The sequence below is a fragment of the Geotrypetes seraphini genome, chromosome 7, assembly GCF_902459505.1.
Source record: "Geotrypetes seraphini chromosome 7, aGeoSer1.1, whole genome shotgun sequence".
In the NCBI taxonomy this organism is placed as follows: domain Eukaryota; kingdom Metazoa; phylum Chordata; class Amphibia; order Gymnophiona; family Dermophiidae; genus Geotrypetes; species Geotrypetes seraphini.
In genome coordinates, this window is record NC_047090.1 from 99,343,098 (window position 1) to 99,358,740 (window position 15,643).

The window sequence follows — 15,643 nt, forward strand, 5'->3', positions numbered from 1 at the left end:
CTTGATTGATATTGACCTCTTCCTTGTGGTGAAAACAGTTTACAAGTGTTGATACACATTAAGGCCATTAATATTAACCACGATGAGAATCAGCTCATTGTCACACCAGTCCACATTAGTATGGAAGTTCATGCATTGAAACCTAAACAGCACCAAGCTATCTCTAGCCCCTGTGCTTGTCAAAAGTAATGTATACTAGTAAATAAGAGTCCATTTTCTTTATTTGTAATCAGTGTAGGAACATACACAGCAAAGTGCTTAGTCTATACCTTTAATAACATTTCAATACTACCAACATTTTCTAGTCCTTAGAATCTCTGCAACATCTATTAAACCTAACATGGTATTTACATCATTTTAGACAAAAAACCAAAACACCCTACCAGTGCTATTTAACGAAAGAGGTTTAGTTGTTGTTGTTTTTTAATTTGCCTTCAGCTGATTATACATAGAGCCAACTAGTACTTGGTCATAGAAGGCCACATCTAATCCTAGATATTGGCAGACTCAGCTCTTGCTGCTGTGTCAAGCTTGCATATAAAGAACCAATGCATGATTTACATCGTTATGCCTTTTCTTCTAATCTTCTAACCTCCAGTAGGGATGGCAAAGTTGAACTACTGCTGAAAGAATAATGCTGCAGCTCAGGCCGGCACGTCTCACACATCAGTCCCAGTGGATTCCAAGAAGAGAACAACTGACAGCCCAGAGCTTCTTCCCCACCTCATCATTCTGCCCTTCTCTAGAAACAGAGGTAGGGCTGCAGTTGCTGCAAAACAACAAAACAGATGACAACTCACATATTACAGAAAAGGATGAAAAGTAGGGAGCATGTATGAATGATTAATATTAATCAGTCCAGCTGTGAATGTTCCAAGCCACCTCCCATCTCATAACAATTGCTGTTAGCCTGAGCTAGCTTCAGACTTTAAAGTTGTGTTGTGTAGTTCCACTGGGTGATTTGCTCAATCTCCCATTGTATCAAAATGAACATTCCCAGCAATTTTTCTCTGGCACAAGTCAAAACTGCAAGGCACTAGGAAGGGTGGCCTTAACCTAGATAATGAGATTGTTGAGACTTTGGTGTTTGGGAGCCAGTCATGTAGATAAAAGTTAAAGCTAGGCTGCCACAACAATGTCATCTTGGCATACTCTGCATAGCTTTCTACTAAGTAGAAGGGAAAAGGAAGTTTGAATATTTTTAAAGCATTATTTGTGATCATAATGCACACATAGCCGAGACCAAACTTGCAGCCCCTGTCAGCACTACTAGATCAGTTGTTCCTGATCTGTTTTTACAGGCTGAGCTTGCGTTTCATATCATTCATGCTAAGAATATGCAGACAACCCAAAATTTAGATCTCCTGCCCAGAAAATAGTAGCTTATAAGATCACTGGACTGAGGTTGTATGTCTTAAGAAAATGGTTTTCAATCCAGTCCTCAATAGGGTTACCATATTTGTCAAGCCAACCCCCCCCCACACACACAAAACCACCAACTGACCCTGCCCATGCCTCTTACTAGTCTGGCCACTAACCTGCCCCACCCCCACCCTGGCATAGCCTCTCCAGCCCCCAACAGGGCCACCTCCCAGAATCAGGTACGGCTCTCAGCCTCCCCACATAACTCCTCCGGTGCTGCAATTTCAAAACTTCAGGCAGCCAGCCGTGTTAGTGACATGATCCTGCCGCTGTTAGCCTGCCCTGGAAGCCTTCGCTCTGCAGCACTTCCTGTTCCTGTGTAGTTGGGATGCTGCAGAGCAAAGGCTTCCAGGGCAGGCCGACGGCAGCAGGTTCAAGCTACTAAAGCTGCTGGCTGCCTGAAGTTTTGAATTTGCAGTGCCGGAGGAGGTATGTGGGGACAGGCAAGATTCAGAGAGCCTTACCTGACTCCAGGGTGGGGGCTGGACTGGACAGAGTTCACAACCCAGACAAACTCCCTCCTTTCCAGGAAACTATCTGGACACTCAGTCCTCTAAAGAAGACATGTCTGAGTAAATCTGGACTTGGTAACCTTAGTCCTCAAGGACCTCCAATCAGTCAGGATTTCCACAATGAAAATGCATTAATCTATTTGGATTCCATGGCATAAGAATATGTAAATATCTTGTACATATTCACCGACGATGACCCGAGGAGCTGGGGGAGGAGGGCAGCCATTAAGGAGTAGGATTCTACCAAAGATGGATGCTCTATTCCCCCAAACCTTTTTCAAGTGCAATAGGTGTGTCATTCTGGACAGTAGGGTATTCTCCCCATGCTCGTTAGCCATGCAGAAGGAATCAACTCCAGGTTTTTCACTCATCTTCCTTCTACTGAGGGCTCTGCTGCTCCCTTCAATTTTTCCTTCTGCATGCGAGCCGGAAGGAGTTCTGCTCTGTATATTTCTCTTATTTTTAGTATTTTTTGCAGCTATCGGTATACCAGAGCTCCCCAGTTTGGGGGAGAACTCTTCCTGTGTGGAGAAGCAGACTTGGGTCTGCAGCCAGCAGGTTAATCCTTGGGAACCTGTTTGGCTAGCTTGCAAAGTTTTTTTTGGAGCTTGGGGTTCCTACCCCTATTATTTTAATAACAGGGGCTTGAGTGCAGACCATTAAGCATCCGCAGGGGGCTCAGCAGGGCTCTTCAAGGTGCCGGCTGCGATTTTGACTGCCCCCCCCTTTTCAAGTGCATGATTCCATGGGGATTGGGGATCAGTTCAACTGGCAGCCTCCTTCTACTCTGTGGTTTTTCATCAGCGGAGTGCGTGCAGCTCACGCCTTTTGTTTTCACAGCATCCTGATATGAATGCATTAGTCATGAAGTACTGAGATGCTCTTGAGGGCTCTTTAAAAAGGTAGCCAAAATAATGTCTAAGCTGTGTTATATATCAAAGGAATGTCAACAGATGTTTGCTCAGCCTAATGTGAGTTTCTTGCTCAAGTAACCAAACACCTATCCTTGCCAAGTGAGAGAGATGTAGTATTAAAGGATACACTGGATCACAGAGCGGATGTAGTTCAAAGATGTGGCTTTAGGACTCAAAGCAGCTGCAACAGCCTCGTTGTGGCATGTGATAGTTATAGCAAAATGTGTGGGCTTACATTGGCAGAGGGCAAGCTTTTTCCCCAGCTTAGGCTCGCAGGGAAGGATTATGTGGCTGATGTTTCTTCAACATCAGAGTCATGAGCAGTCTGGACTTGCCCCATTTCAGCCTGCAGAATGCTTTGGATCAGGCAACAGGAGAGAGCTTCTGCCTCCAAGGCTATCATCAGCAGACTTCCTTTCAAAGGACAAATGTTGTTTGTAAAGGGTCTGGACAACCTGATTGGCCAGCGTGGCAGATCGCTGGCCCAAATCTCTACCTAACAGCAGACTGTGAGCTTCTCGAGCAGGGGTGTCCAACCTTGGCCCTCACCAGAAACATAGAATATGACGGCAGAAAAAAGGGCCGACGGCCCAACCAGTCTGCCCAATCATGATCCCTTCCACCCTCGATAAGCTATCTTTATCATACCTCTGTAGCGACCCCACATGTTTGTCCCATCGTCTCTTGAAGTCGAGCTTGCTACTAGCCTCGACTACCTGACGTGGAAGACCATTCCATCTATCAATCACCCTCTCGGCAAAGACGTATTTCCTGGTGTCCCCATGAAATCTTCCTTCCCTAAGTTTTAGCGGATGTCCTCTTGTCATTGTGGGACCCGTAAGAGTGAATATTTCCTCCTCCTCCTCGATGCGGCCCGTTGATGTACTTGAAAGTTTCTATCATGTCCCCCCTTTCTCTGCGCTCCTCGAGCAAGTATAAGCGCAGACTGCTCAGACGATCTTCATATAAAAGATCTTTAAGTCCCGAGACCATCCTTGTGGCCAGTCTCTGAACTGACTCTATTCTCTTCACATTCTTTTGGTAATGTGGCCTCCAAAACTGGACACAGTACTCCAGGTGCGGTCTCACCAAGGATCTGTATAATGGCATTATAACTTCGGGTTTTCGGCTGATAAAGCTTCTGATGCAGCTAAGCATTTGTCTAGCCTTTGTTGAGGCTTTCTCCACTTGATTTGCAGCCTTCAAATCTTCACGGATGATTACTCCCAAGTCCCTTTCTACTTCAGTTTTGTTAAGTTTTCTCCATTTAGGGTGTAAGTAGTGCAAGGATTCCCGCTGCCAAGATGCATCACCTTACATTTTTTGGCATTCAAGTTTAGTTTCCAAGTACTGGACCATTGTTCTAGCAAAAGTAGGTCTTGTTCCATAGTGTTTTGCGCTGTTAGGTTCAGTTGCCCTGCCCACAACATTGCACAGTTTAGCATCGTCGGCAAATAACGCAATTTTGCCTCGAAGTCTTCGAGTCAGATCCCTTACAAAGATATTAAATAGCAATGGGCCCAAGACCGAGCCCTGCGGCACTCCACTGGTCACTTTTGACGGTTTTGAGATAGTACTGTTTACCATCACCCTTTGAAGTCTGTTGCTAAGCATTCCTCCTAATCCCATCGCGTTCATCTTGTTCAATAACCTGCGGTGAGGAACACTATCAAAAGCTTTACTAAAGTCCCCAAGTACACGATTTCAAGGGACTCCCCCCCCCCCAGCTTTTTTGTTATCCAATCAAAGAAGCTTATCAGGTTGGATTGACAAGACCTTCCCTTCATAAAACCATGTTGGTGGGGGTCCCTTAATTTTTCCTCGTCCAGAAACGTGTCTAATCTGTTTTTGACCATTAGTTTATACACTATTGAAGTGAGACTTACCAGTCTGTAATTCTCAGCCTCTGACCTGCATCCCTTTTTGTGAAGAGGAATAACGTTGGCAATTTTCCAGTCCAAGGGAACTCTTCCCTTGCTAAGGGATAAATTGAAAATCTCGGCTAATGGCTCCGCCAGGACATCTCTCAATTCTCGAAGTAATCTGGGGTATAAATTATCTGGAGCCAAAGCTTCAATGATCTTTAATTTTGTCAGTTCTTGGTAGACACTGCTCGAGGTAAATTCAAAGTCCTGGAATGGATCCTTCAAGCTCCCCATTGTCTGTAGCTGAGGTGAGCTTTTCAGGATTTCACAAATGAATACGCATAAGATCTATTTGCATACAATGGAAACAGTGCATGCAAATTCATTGGGAAAAACATGACTGGATTGAGGCCCATGTTAAACAGTCCTGCTCTAGAGGTTCTAGGCAGGCTAATGTTCGTAATTCCAGGCACTTTCAACAGTACTCAGGAGACTCAGCTCAAGAGAGCCTATTGGGGAGCACAGCAGAGAATCACAGGACCTAAGCAATGCCAAGCCTCCAGTTCTCATCCCACTTCAACCTACAAGTAAGCACTACGACACCAGGGCCAAAGCCTCCCTCCTGAGGATAGGCCGAAGGCTTTCAGCTTATGCAGTGGTCTGGGCACAGATCTCATCACACCACTGAGTTCGCCTATCCCTTAACAGACTGGTTTGTGAACTCCCCAGTTGGGTGCCCAGAAAAAGGCATGCAGAGGCTTAGCAATCTTAGAGACTTGTAGAAATTCAAGCCATAGAACCAGTACCGCCAGAAGAATCAGGCTCAGGTGGATTCTCCTTATAGTACTTCATAGTGCCCAAGACAGGCTCAGAAAATTACAATCCCAGCCTAGCTCTCACACATGTTGAGGCCCTGAAGGTTCGTGGTTTCACATGAAGACAATGCAATCAGTAAGCACAGCGGTAGCTCCGGGGAAATTTCTAGCTTCTCTGAACTTGACTTGTACATTCTTGTATTTCAGGAACTCACAAGGGTCCCGAGTCCAGGTACTACAGACCCATTATCACATCTCAGCGCTCCCTGTTGGTCTGGTAACAGCACTATGCACGTTCATCAAGGTGATAGTGGTGGTAGAAGCACATTTCCAAAGGGCAGAATTGCCAAGTGCATCTATACCTGGATGACTGGTTGATCATAGAGCTCCATTGTTCTCAGATGGAGAACAGGCAATGACTCGAGAGGTCCAGGTATTACAGAGCCTGGGCTGGATTGTAAATTGTTGAAAGAACCAACTGGTTCCGCCCCAATCGCTGGAATATGTGGGAGTTCTATTCAACATTATTATTATGTTCTTGTATACCGCCATACCCAAAGAGTTCTAGGCGGTTCACATCAATTAAAATTAGGATCCGATCTGAACACGGATTTACAACATTTTGTCGGAATTACAAGCAACGAGGAAGGAAATGTTTGAGTTTTAGCAGGAATTTATCAGAGTTGGATTGGAAGGAAAGGGGGAGGGAGAAGAGAACCAAAGGCGGGGAGGGGAGAGAGAGGGGGGTGGGGAGGGTGTTGGTTTATTGCGGGGGAAAGGGGGTCAAGGGTCCTGTTCGCGGAATAGGTATGTTTTGAGAAGTTTTCTGAAGTCGAGATAGGTCGGGGCCTCGGGCATCATTTGGGCTAGCCAAGGGTTCAGCTTAGCCGCCTGGAAGGCGAAGGTTTTATCGAGGAATCTTTTGAGCTGGCATAATTTTATGGAGTGGAAGGCGAACAGCTGAATTCTGCGGGATTTCTTATTGGTGCAATACATAGTGAAGTGGGGACAGAGGTATTTTGGTGATAGACCAAATACTGTTTTGTAGCAGATGCAGGCGAACTTGAAAAGGACTCTGGATTCGAAAGGTAGCCAATGTAGTTGGCGGTAGAAAGGAGTGATGTGTTCCCATTTGTTCAGGCCGAAAATGAGGCGGACGGCTGTGTTTTGAATCAGTTTTAGTCTTCTGGTGGTTTTCTTCGTGGAGCTCAGGTAAATGATATTACAGTAGTCCAGTATGCTAAGAATAGAGGATTATACTAGTAGGCGGAATGCGGTGTCAAAGTATTTTTTAATGGTGCGAAGTTTCCAGAGGACCGAGAGACCTTTCTTGACAGTAAGGTCGATGTGATTTTCTAGGGATAGATGTTTGTCCAACGTGACTCCCAGTATTTTTAATGTTTGTTCGAGTGGGAAAACCAAATCTTTCACTTGGATTGTAGTGTCTTTGATTTTGTCTTTAGGGGTGGCCAGGAAGAATTTTGTTTTGTCCGGGTTTAGTTTTAGTCTGAAGGATAGCATCCAGAGTTCTATCTGACTGAGTATGCTAGTGATGTGGGCGAGAAGTTCCTGGGATAGACTGGTTAAAGGGATGACTATTGTGATGTCATCTGCATAGATGAAGAATTTGAGCTTGAGTAGGAGGTTACTGAGGGAGGCGAGGTAGATATTAAACAGGGTGGGGGACAGGGGGGAGCCCTACGGAACACCGTAGGAGTTATCCCAGCTGTAGGAGAAATTGTCATGTCTATCTTACAGAGGCAGATAGGACAGAAAGTGACCTAGAAAGAAGGGAAGTACAGATGCTGGACCTACAACTGAGAATGGGGGGGGGAGATGATAGAATAAGGTGGGGAGACAAACTATTTACAGTAACTCCCAAGCAACCAGAAACTACAGTTATCTGGCATCCACCAATCCCAATAGGTTCCAGATAACTGAGTTTGTATTATACTTTCATAGAAATAGCACTGTAGTTCAGGGAGTGTCCCTGAACCCCCTCCTTCTTATGTTATCTATGTAGGGCTATTGCCTGTTTTGGTACAAACTAAAGGGGATAGTAGAGTCCTCAGTAGGAGAAGTTGAAAACCTGGAATGGATTCCTTCTGCACAGCTTGCAAGCATAGGGAGAATATCCTACTGTCCAGAATAACAAACCTAATCTACTAGAAAAGATACTGGCAAGGTAACCTAATCTCTTTTTATTTCTAAGCAGAAATTTAGGGCAGCCTGGATATAGTTTTAAAAACAAGAGAATGTTTCTACAAAGACATAAGAGATCAAAATTAAAGCTTCTCATCTATACAGCCAACACATTACTAAAGCCTCATTCGTTACATATGGTACTGCAGCAAGCCAGTCTCCCTCCTGTATTATGACTTGCATCATACAATAAGGTTTATAGAATTACATAAAGTGCTAAGTAATTTCTTGAACTCAGGAAAAAACAGATTTTCATTTTGTCACCCAAAGCACAGATGTTATCATCAATGCTGCTACTGTACAAACCTGAAGTACTTTCCTGACACAGAGTCCAGCTCCTCTGCTACAGCACAGTAGATGCTGGTCTGTGCTCCTTCCATAGGTGTTTTGAAGAAGAACGTGAAAAGCTTGGAAATTACTAACATGAAGGAAGAATGCCTCAATAACTCAGAAGCGACAGTGCCAGGGTGCAGGGCATTGACTGTTACACCTGTGCCTAGAATGAAGACAGCCAGAAAAATGATTTTTTTTTTAGTTTTCCTCTTCTCTCTCTCCCGTATTCATCTTCTATCCTCAGTCTCCCTCAGCCTACAGAGAGGAAGTGGGGGCGATATCAGATACATCAAACCAAATGCATGAAGAAATGTTAAATTTTGAGGGGGGCTTTTATAATTCAACTCCTCTTATTAGACTGTGCACAGCTGTTAGATTGAGCATTTTTTTCATGCCTTTTACTTGAGCTATACAATGTATAAGCTCTGAAGCAGCTGCTGTTTATCTTGCTTCATCCAGCATTTTCAGCCAAAACAAGGCTGAAAATTAATTTGGGGATAGTTTTGGCACCAAAAATTGAAATTTGGTTGGCCTCCATTTCAGACTGGCCATGTTGCTTCAAATTCAGCATATATGTTTTCCCCCATAGTCTTTGCATCCATTTGCTGAGAAACCATGAGCAGACTTATTTCCTAGTTACAGGTAGGAAGTGCATATGGTTACTTGGCCCCGTCTTTTCTATTTTAAAAAGAGCTACATGCCTCTTTCTTCCCCTATACCTATAAACAATTTAGTTCTTTTGGTCTAGGCAAGGTCCTAGATTCTGGGACAACGGAGCTGGGGGGTCTCACTTATGTACACAATTTACACAGCTGGCAGGGTCTTAATGTTACCACCACTCCTGACTTCTCTCCACTCCTCCTCGGTAGAGAGATTTGACAGAGCTGGAGCAGATACCATTTATAATTATTACTGTCCAGGAGTGGATCTGGAATCGCTAGCGATTTTGCACTGTAGATATGAGCCTTGTAGACTGGGAAGGAATAGTGGAGGACCAACATGGACCAAGAACCACCCATTTAACTTTCCAGTAATCCTGCTCTTTAGTTCAAGAAAAGTAAATCCAGGTGGCAGCAAATAATGCAATGACAATAGTTTGATGTGGGGGAAAAAAAAGAAAGTTGCAAGCACCTATATAAAACAAATCTAGTTGTGTTTTGCAGTCATGATAGTATTACAGCAAATAAAAGGTCTTACCTTGCAAACGCTTTGCAAGCTCCCGAGTGAAGAGCACATTTGCTAGCTTGCTATGGCAGTATGCCAGGCCACTATCATACCACTTCTCGCTTTGTAGATCATTGAATTTGATTGTCCCGAACCGGTGAATCAAAGACGAGACGTTTACTATCCTTGCAGGAGCTGACTGCTTCAGGAGGTCTAGCAGTAAGAAGGTGAGGAGGAAATGACCTATGAAAAATAAAGTTTGCAACCACAAGGGAGAGAGTAGTTAACTGCAGGATATAATCTACTTGTTTGGTTTGACCATTAATCTAAACAAAATGGGCAAAGTCCTAACTTATTTGATTTTGGTTAAAGCTTAAGGACCTGGCAAACCACCATGTGTGTGCCCAGTGGAGGAAAATACTGTTCTCCGTAGAATATTAGACTATAGCGGGTATGCTGCAGCTGACATCACTTAATGGCTACCAACCTGGACCACTGCTCCTCAATGCCCAAAAGGTTTAGAGTTCTTACTGAGCATGTGCCTCTTCTCCTGCATTGCTCCCCTTGGCCTCATTCTATGTCACCTGTTCACTACAGTACTCTCTCTCTCCACACAAATAAAAGGCAATGCACAATCTGCAAAAGCAGAAGAGAGTAACCAAAACAAATGCATGACATTTTGGCCACAAATTTTTATGTCGTAACCCAAGCAGCTACAGAAAAGTACCAACAGGCCTACATAATGACAAGCATGACAAACTGTTTGGTATGTTACAGTAAAACTCAAACATGCAAGAGCAACCAAAGCTCATGGCAAAACTCAACAGCTGATGGAGAACATGACAAGTATATAAAAATGTGAAGCCTATTTTAGTACATACCACAAAACTAGCCAGGCACAAACATTATCTATCCAGAGTTCTTTTTGAAGTTCTCTCAAGCCTCTTCCATACACGTTTCAGATATCAAGGACAACAGGCATGATTTTGAAGGAATCTTTCAAGCCATGAATGCACTTTGAGAACCAGCAGCTGCCACATTTCAGAGTTCCATATTAAACCATAGTTCGTCTCACCTTCTTCCCTAACCTTCATTCTGCAACTTAGCAACACTCCACTCCCTATAGAAGGCTATAGTCTACTAATTGTCTATACCAAAGCTTTCCATAAGATATCCCAGCTATTTGTAACTTATCCTTACAGATTACATTCTGCAGTTTCTGAACAAACCACGAACCTAGTTAACAGACACAGTTGCCTGCACTAATCTATGCTTCTTGTCTTACTCTCTAAAGCTAAAGCCACCTCAATAGGAAATAAGGTCAGCACCACTCTGAAATTTGTAAGGCAGCCACCTGGGTCTCCATTCATACTTTCACACAAGCATTAGTGTTTAAATATTTCCTCAAATTAGAGTATCTTTGGCCAATCTGTGCTTCAAAATATTTTTGCTTGACTCTTCATTCTCCACTTATCTCATATTTTACTTACTAACCATAACATATGTGAGCCCTAGAATATCAAGAGCAGAGTAGCCACTCTGGGTGCAAGCAGTGGGGAGGTGCGTGGAGTGGTTGCAAAGCCATAGTTCAGTCTTCATGCGCACAGCTATGGCTCCCTTAGTTCCACTGCCCCCCCCTCAACTCCCTTTGATGTTAATTTCCTGTTCCAGGGCAAGGGACCGGTGGGGCTGATGGTTGCAGGGCCATGATCTGCATGCATGTAGCCACTCCCCCACCTGCCTGGAAAGGGGGGGCTCCACCCCCATGTGGCCACTAAGTCAGATATATCACTGCATATAAAATATAAGCAACCCTGGGCTCTGAAAATCACCTTCAATATGGCTACATTGTTTAATGGTTTATTTAGAGACTGCTCACCTGTAATGGGGGTTTGCCATTGACCTTACACCAATACAATACTGTCCGTCCTGCCTCCACCATACCTTCTTGTGAAGGCGATAACTTGGAGCTTGAGGATGGATTGAGATGGGGGAAGGGTGGGGTGTGGAAATAGGCCCAGTGAGGACTTCTGAACCTTTGTGGCCATTTTTGCTGTACAGGTGGGACAGGAGGTTTTGGGTAGGTTTTTGCGGGCTCAAAGTTTCAAGTTTCAAGTTTATTATAAAATTTGATTAATCGCCTATTCAAAGTTCTAGGCGATGTACATCAATATTTACAAAATTAGATAAATTTATAGTAATTTAACATACATTAAAGTATCCAAAATATATCTGACATAACGATAAACTTGAAAACAATGGGTAAAATGAGGTATAGAAATACATTTTAATATAATAGAGACATTTAAGGATAAAAACAATGGGGAAGGTAGGTGAATTTCAAATGATTAAAAAAATGTTAAAATATAAAATTAATTAATCACTAAAAGCATCTTTAAAAAGAAATCCTTTAAGATTACTCTTAAATTTATCTAAAATTCTTTCTTCTCTCAAATAAATCGGCAAAGAGTTCCAGGCTAGAGGGGCTGTAACAGAAAAAATGGTCTTGTCGTCGTGTGCCTATAATTTTTAATGATGGGACAACTAATAAATGTTGATCAGTTGATCGTAATAGTCTTGAAGTTTTATAGGGAATTAAGAATTTATAAATAAAAGCTGGAGTCTTTGATGTTATTGATTTAAAGGTGAGCAGATTTAATTTATATATAATTCGATGTGTAACTGGCAACCAATGAGCTTTCCGGAGTAATGGTGTAACATGATCATATTTCTTAGCGTTTTCAATCAGTTTAATCGAGGTATTTTGAACGATCTGCAGGCGCTTGATTTCTTTTTGTGCTATTCCGTTAAATAGGGCATTACAATATAACAATATAAGCAGGTTATTCCGACATGTGTACTGGGACTTTTTAAATGTAATGTTCACTGGCAAACAGGGCAGCTGTCCTGGACCCCACAGCTCCAGGAGGCAGGGCCGGACCTATAATGAGGCCAACTGAGAAGGCAGCATCAAGTGACACTCTGGTGAGAGTGGCATCTTGCTGTCTGCCACCATACCTGCTGGTCAGCTCTATGCCTCATGTCCCTTCCTTGGCATCTACACATCTCACCTGCCCCCCTCCCCCAGGTATGTCTACCTTAAAATTTGTTGCAAAAGTTGCCGGGCAGCGACTCACAGCGTTGCCCTACCGCAGACCCTGGCACCTTCTCTCCACTGTGGCCCACCCCAGTGGAAACAGAAGTCGTCAGAGGGAGGGCTGCAGTGAGAAGGCACCAGGGCCACAGGACAACACATTGAGTTGCTGCCACCACCCGACAAGGTAGATGCAAGCGCTGGGGTGGGGGGGGTGACATAAGTAGTAGATGCTGGGGAAGGGGCATGGAAGAGTGCTGCCTAGAAATAATGCTCCTCCTGATACATGTTGGATTTGGGCTAGGGGTAGAAGCCAGAGAAGCAAAGATATTGAACTTGGGGGGAGGGAGTGAGGGAGTAAGTGAGAGATGTGAACTCAGGGAAGGAGGGCAGGAGGCAAAGAAGTCGGATTTGAAAGAGAGAAGGAAGGGAGGGGAGAGCAAAGAGGTTAGGAGGAGTATGGGGAGAGTAGGCAAAGTGGGGTAGAAGGGAGCAGGATATGGAGAGTAGAGGGGATGGAATGGAGTCAGGGAAAGATGGCCTTGGTAGAAGGGCAAAATAGGGAAGGGAAAGATGGACGACTTAAGGAGAGCAGAGGAGGGAGATGAGATGGACTCAGGGTCAGAAGGGGGCGGGGGGAATAAAAACATCAGACTTGGGAGGAGGGAGTGGAAAGGCAGGAAGGAGAGATGCAAGAAATGGTGGATCCATGTGAGAGTTGTCAAGGAGAATAGTGAGAGCAGAATGAGTATATTGGGTAGAAATGTGATAATGGGAAGCAGATAAAAAGGGAATAGGAGGATGGAAAATATGAAAGCTAGGAAAAGAGAAAGAGAGAAGGAAATTCTGGTAAGAGTTAAGAGAAAACAAGAGAAACAGAAAACAGAGACTGGGACCACAATTATAAAAAAAAGCAAAAAGGTACATAAGATTTTTATTTTCCGTTTAAGATAAAGTAGTGTGCTAGCTGTGTTAATAAATAAGAATAGAAAATGGAAATAAGGTGTTATTTTTACTGGACTAATTTTAATAATTTTTTTTTTTACTAACTTTCTGAGACCAAAACTATCTTTCAGGTCAGAACAGTGTACCATAACAGCATTAAATTGTCCTGTACTGAGGAAGGGGATTTTGGCCTTTGAAAGCTAATTGAAAAATGTATTTAGTCCAATAAAATGATATTTTTGCCGTATTTGTAATGTAGTGATTGGAATGTGTCAGTTTTTGGAGTTTACATTGAACATAGTAGCCTTATTGGGTCAGACCAATGGTCCATCAAGCCCAGTAACCCGTTCTCACTGTGGCCAATCCAGGTCACTAGTACCAGGCCAAAACTGAAGGAGTAGCAATTTTCCATGCTACCGATCCAGGGCAAGCAATGGCTTTCCCCGTCTTTCTCAATAACAAGACTATGGACTTTTCCTCTGGGAAATTGTCCAAACTTTTATATTTTTCAAAGTACAGGGGACATGCATTACAGTTTTGAAACTGTTCCATTTTCTCTTTCTCTGTATACAGAGTCTGGCTTCTTAGGGCTTCAGTTTAATTTTATTTCTATTTTAGTTTGTAGTTATTTACTCTATACTGGGCAAGGGTCTCTGTGTGAAAGAGACATGGCTTTTGATTAGCATTGGTGCTGGCATGGTATGTTATGCTTTTGAAGATCTATTTGCAAGATTTTGTCTTATGTTTTTGTTACTATCAATGATTTGCCACTAGAGTCTGTATGTTGAATTCTAAAGTGAAGCAGTCTACTCAGGGGCAGTCTTATAATTAGAACAACTGAGGCAGAGACCTCAGATGGCCCTTTAAAGTGACATTTTTGTGGTCAAAAATGGCCCAAAAGTTTGGCATCCTAAAGGTTGGACATCTTGATGGCCACGATGTCTAAAGTAGGCAAACCACCCCCCCCCCAAAAAAAAAAAAAAAAAATTGGGCATTTCTCTGCCCTGATTTTTAGATGTCTTGCTGGAAACATCCAAAGTCAGATTTAGATGCACTATTGAAAATGGCCCTCCATACGTTTCATCAAGCAGGTGACGTATCAGTGAAGGTCCAACACAACCCAGACCCCCCACGGCCCAATGGCCTGGAAAGTTGGAATTTTTCTTTTTTTGTTATTCCACAAATATTTATGCAAAATTTTATTAAACCATGTCAAGTCTCTTTGGGTTAAAAGCATAGGAAACAACTGCAGTACAATACAGTCATTTGGGGAATAGCTCCATCTTATACAGGGCAAGCTTAGAAATAAATTTTCAATAAAAGTAACATACCTACAGACTAACAATACAGAAAAATTCTCCTTATAAGCATCTTGTACACTGACAGTTACAAAAATACCTAGATACTTTATCTTAGGACAAGCAGGCAGCATATTCTCACATGTGGGTGACATCATCCACGGAGCCCAGTACGGACAGTGGTAAGTGTACTGCCACTAAGGTTTTTGAAACTTTAAGACTGCCCTCCCCCCAAATGTGTGAGTGCTTCCTGCCCGACACTGGCTCGTAGTACCTCAGTTCTTCATTTACCGTGGAGCGAAGAAGTGCTATTTTTTGGACTGTCCAAAATTAATTGCCTTCCTGTCAACATTTTTGCTATTTTTAGCAGTTCTGCTTTATTTTATTTCTTTATTTTCACTTATCCTTCTTTGGACTGTACAAAGAGATAATTTTCCCTTTTGTGCCTCAGTCGGGCCTTTTGGCCCTCTTTTTCCTACCTCGGCAGTTCACTTATTTTACCATTGAGTTTGACCTCACCAAGATTTTCCATCCTTGTCTAAACCTTTGAGTGGTTTCAGAAAGTACCCTATTTCAGTCACCAACCCAACAGTGCTTACAGTGTTTCGAGCCTGAGCATTGAGTAAGCACTTTTACTCTTTCTACATTACAGAAACGCTCATTGAAGGCTTAATGTTATCTAGCAGGAGAAGCTGTGTGACTTGACCATGGATGCCGGTGATAAATCCAAGCCATTGGTACCGGCGGCACCAACATCGACATCAGAAACTGTTTCTTCATCAGGCAAGCTAAGAAGCCAACCTCTTCCCAGCAAGCATTGCAGACCTCTACAGTATATAGAGTCCCTCGATGCAAACCAAGTGTCAATGCCATCAATCTCCTTCAGTGCAGGCTGTGTCTCCTATGGGGCGTACATCTTCATCAAGGTCTCCCACCCCTTGACACCCTGCAGTGCCGATGGTACTGGCTGAGCCAAAGTTGCTGGTGCAAATCTTCAAGGAACAACTCAAATGAGTTTTTCCCGGAGGGAACTCGGTGACCTATTTAAGCTGCACTCGATACCAGTGCTTATGTCAATG

General features: G+C 43.3%; 1 protein-coding gene across 2 annotated transcripts in view; it reads right to left on the reverse strand.

The window, feature by feature from the left end:
• Positions 1-203: 203 nt before the first annotated feature.
• LOC117363665 (retinol dehydrogenase 12-like) overlaps positions 204-15,643 on the reverse strand; it is a 48,130-nt gene continuing 32,690 nt past the window's right edge. For both annotated transcript variants that reach the window (XM_033951767.1, XM_033951766.1), the window contains 3 exons: positions 9,261-9,470; positions 8,037-8,226; positions 204-769 (listed from right to left, as the gene is read on the reverse strand). In XM_033951767.1, the coding sequence (XP_033807658.1) occupies positions 667-769; positions 8,037-8,226; positions 9,261-9,470 (503 nt within the window). In that variant the 3' untranslated portion in view covers positions 204-666. The remainder of the gene's footprint in view (positions 770-8,036; positions 8,227-9,260; positions 9,471-15,643) is intronic.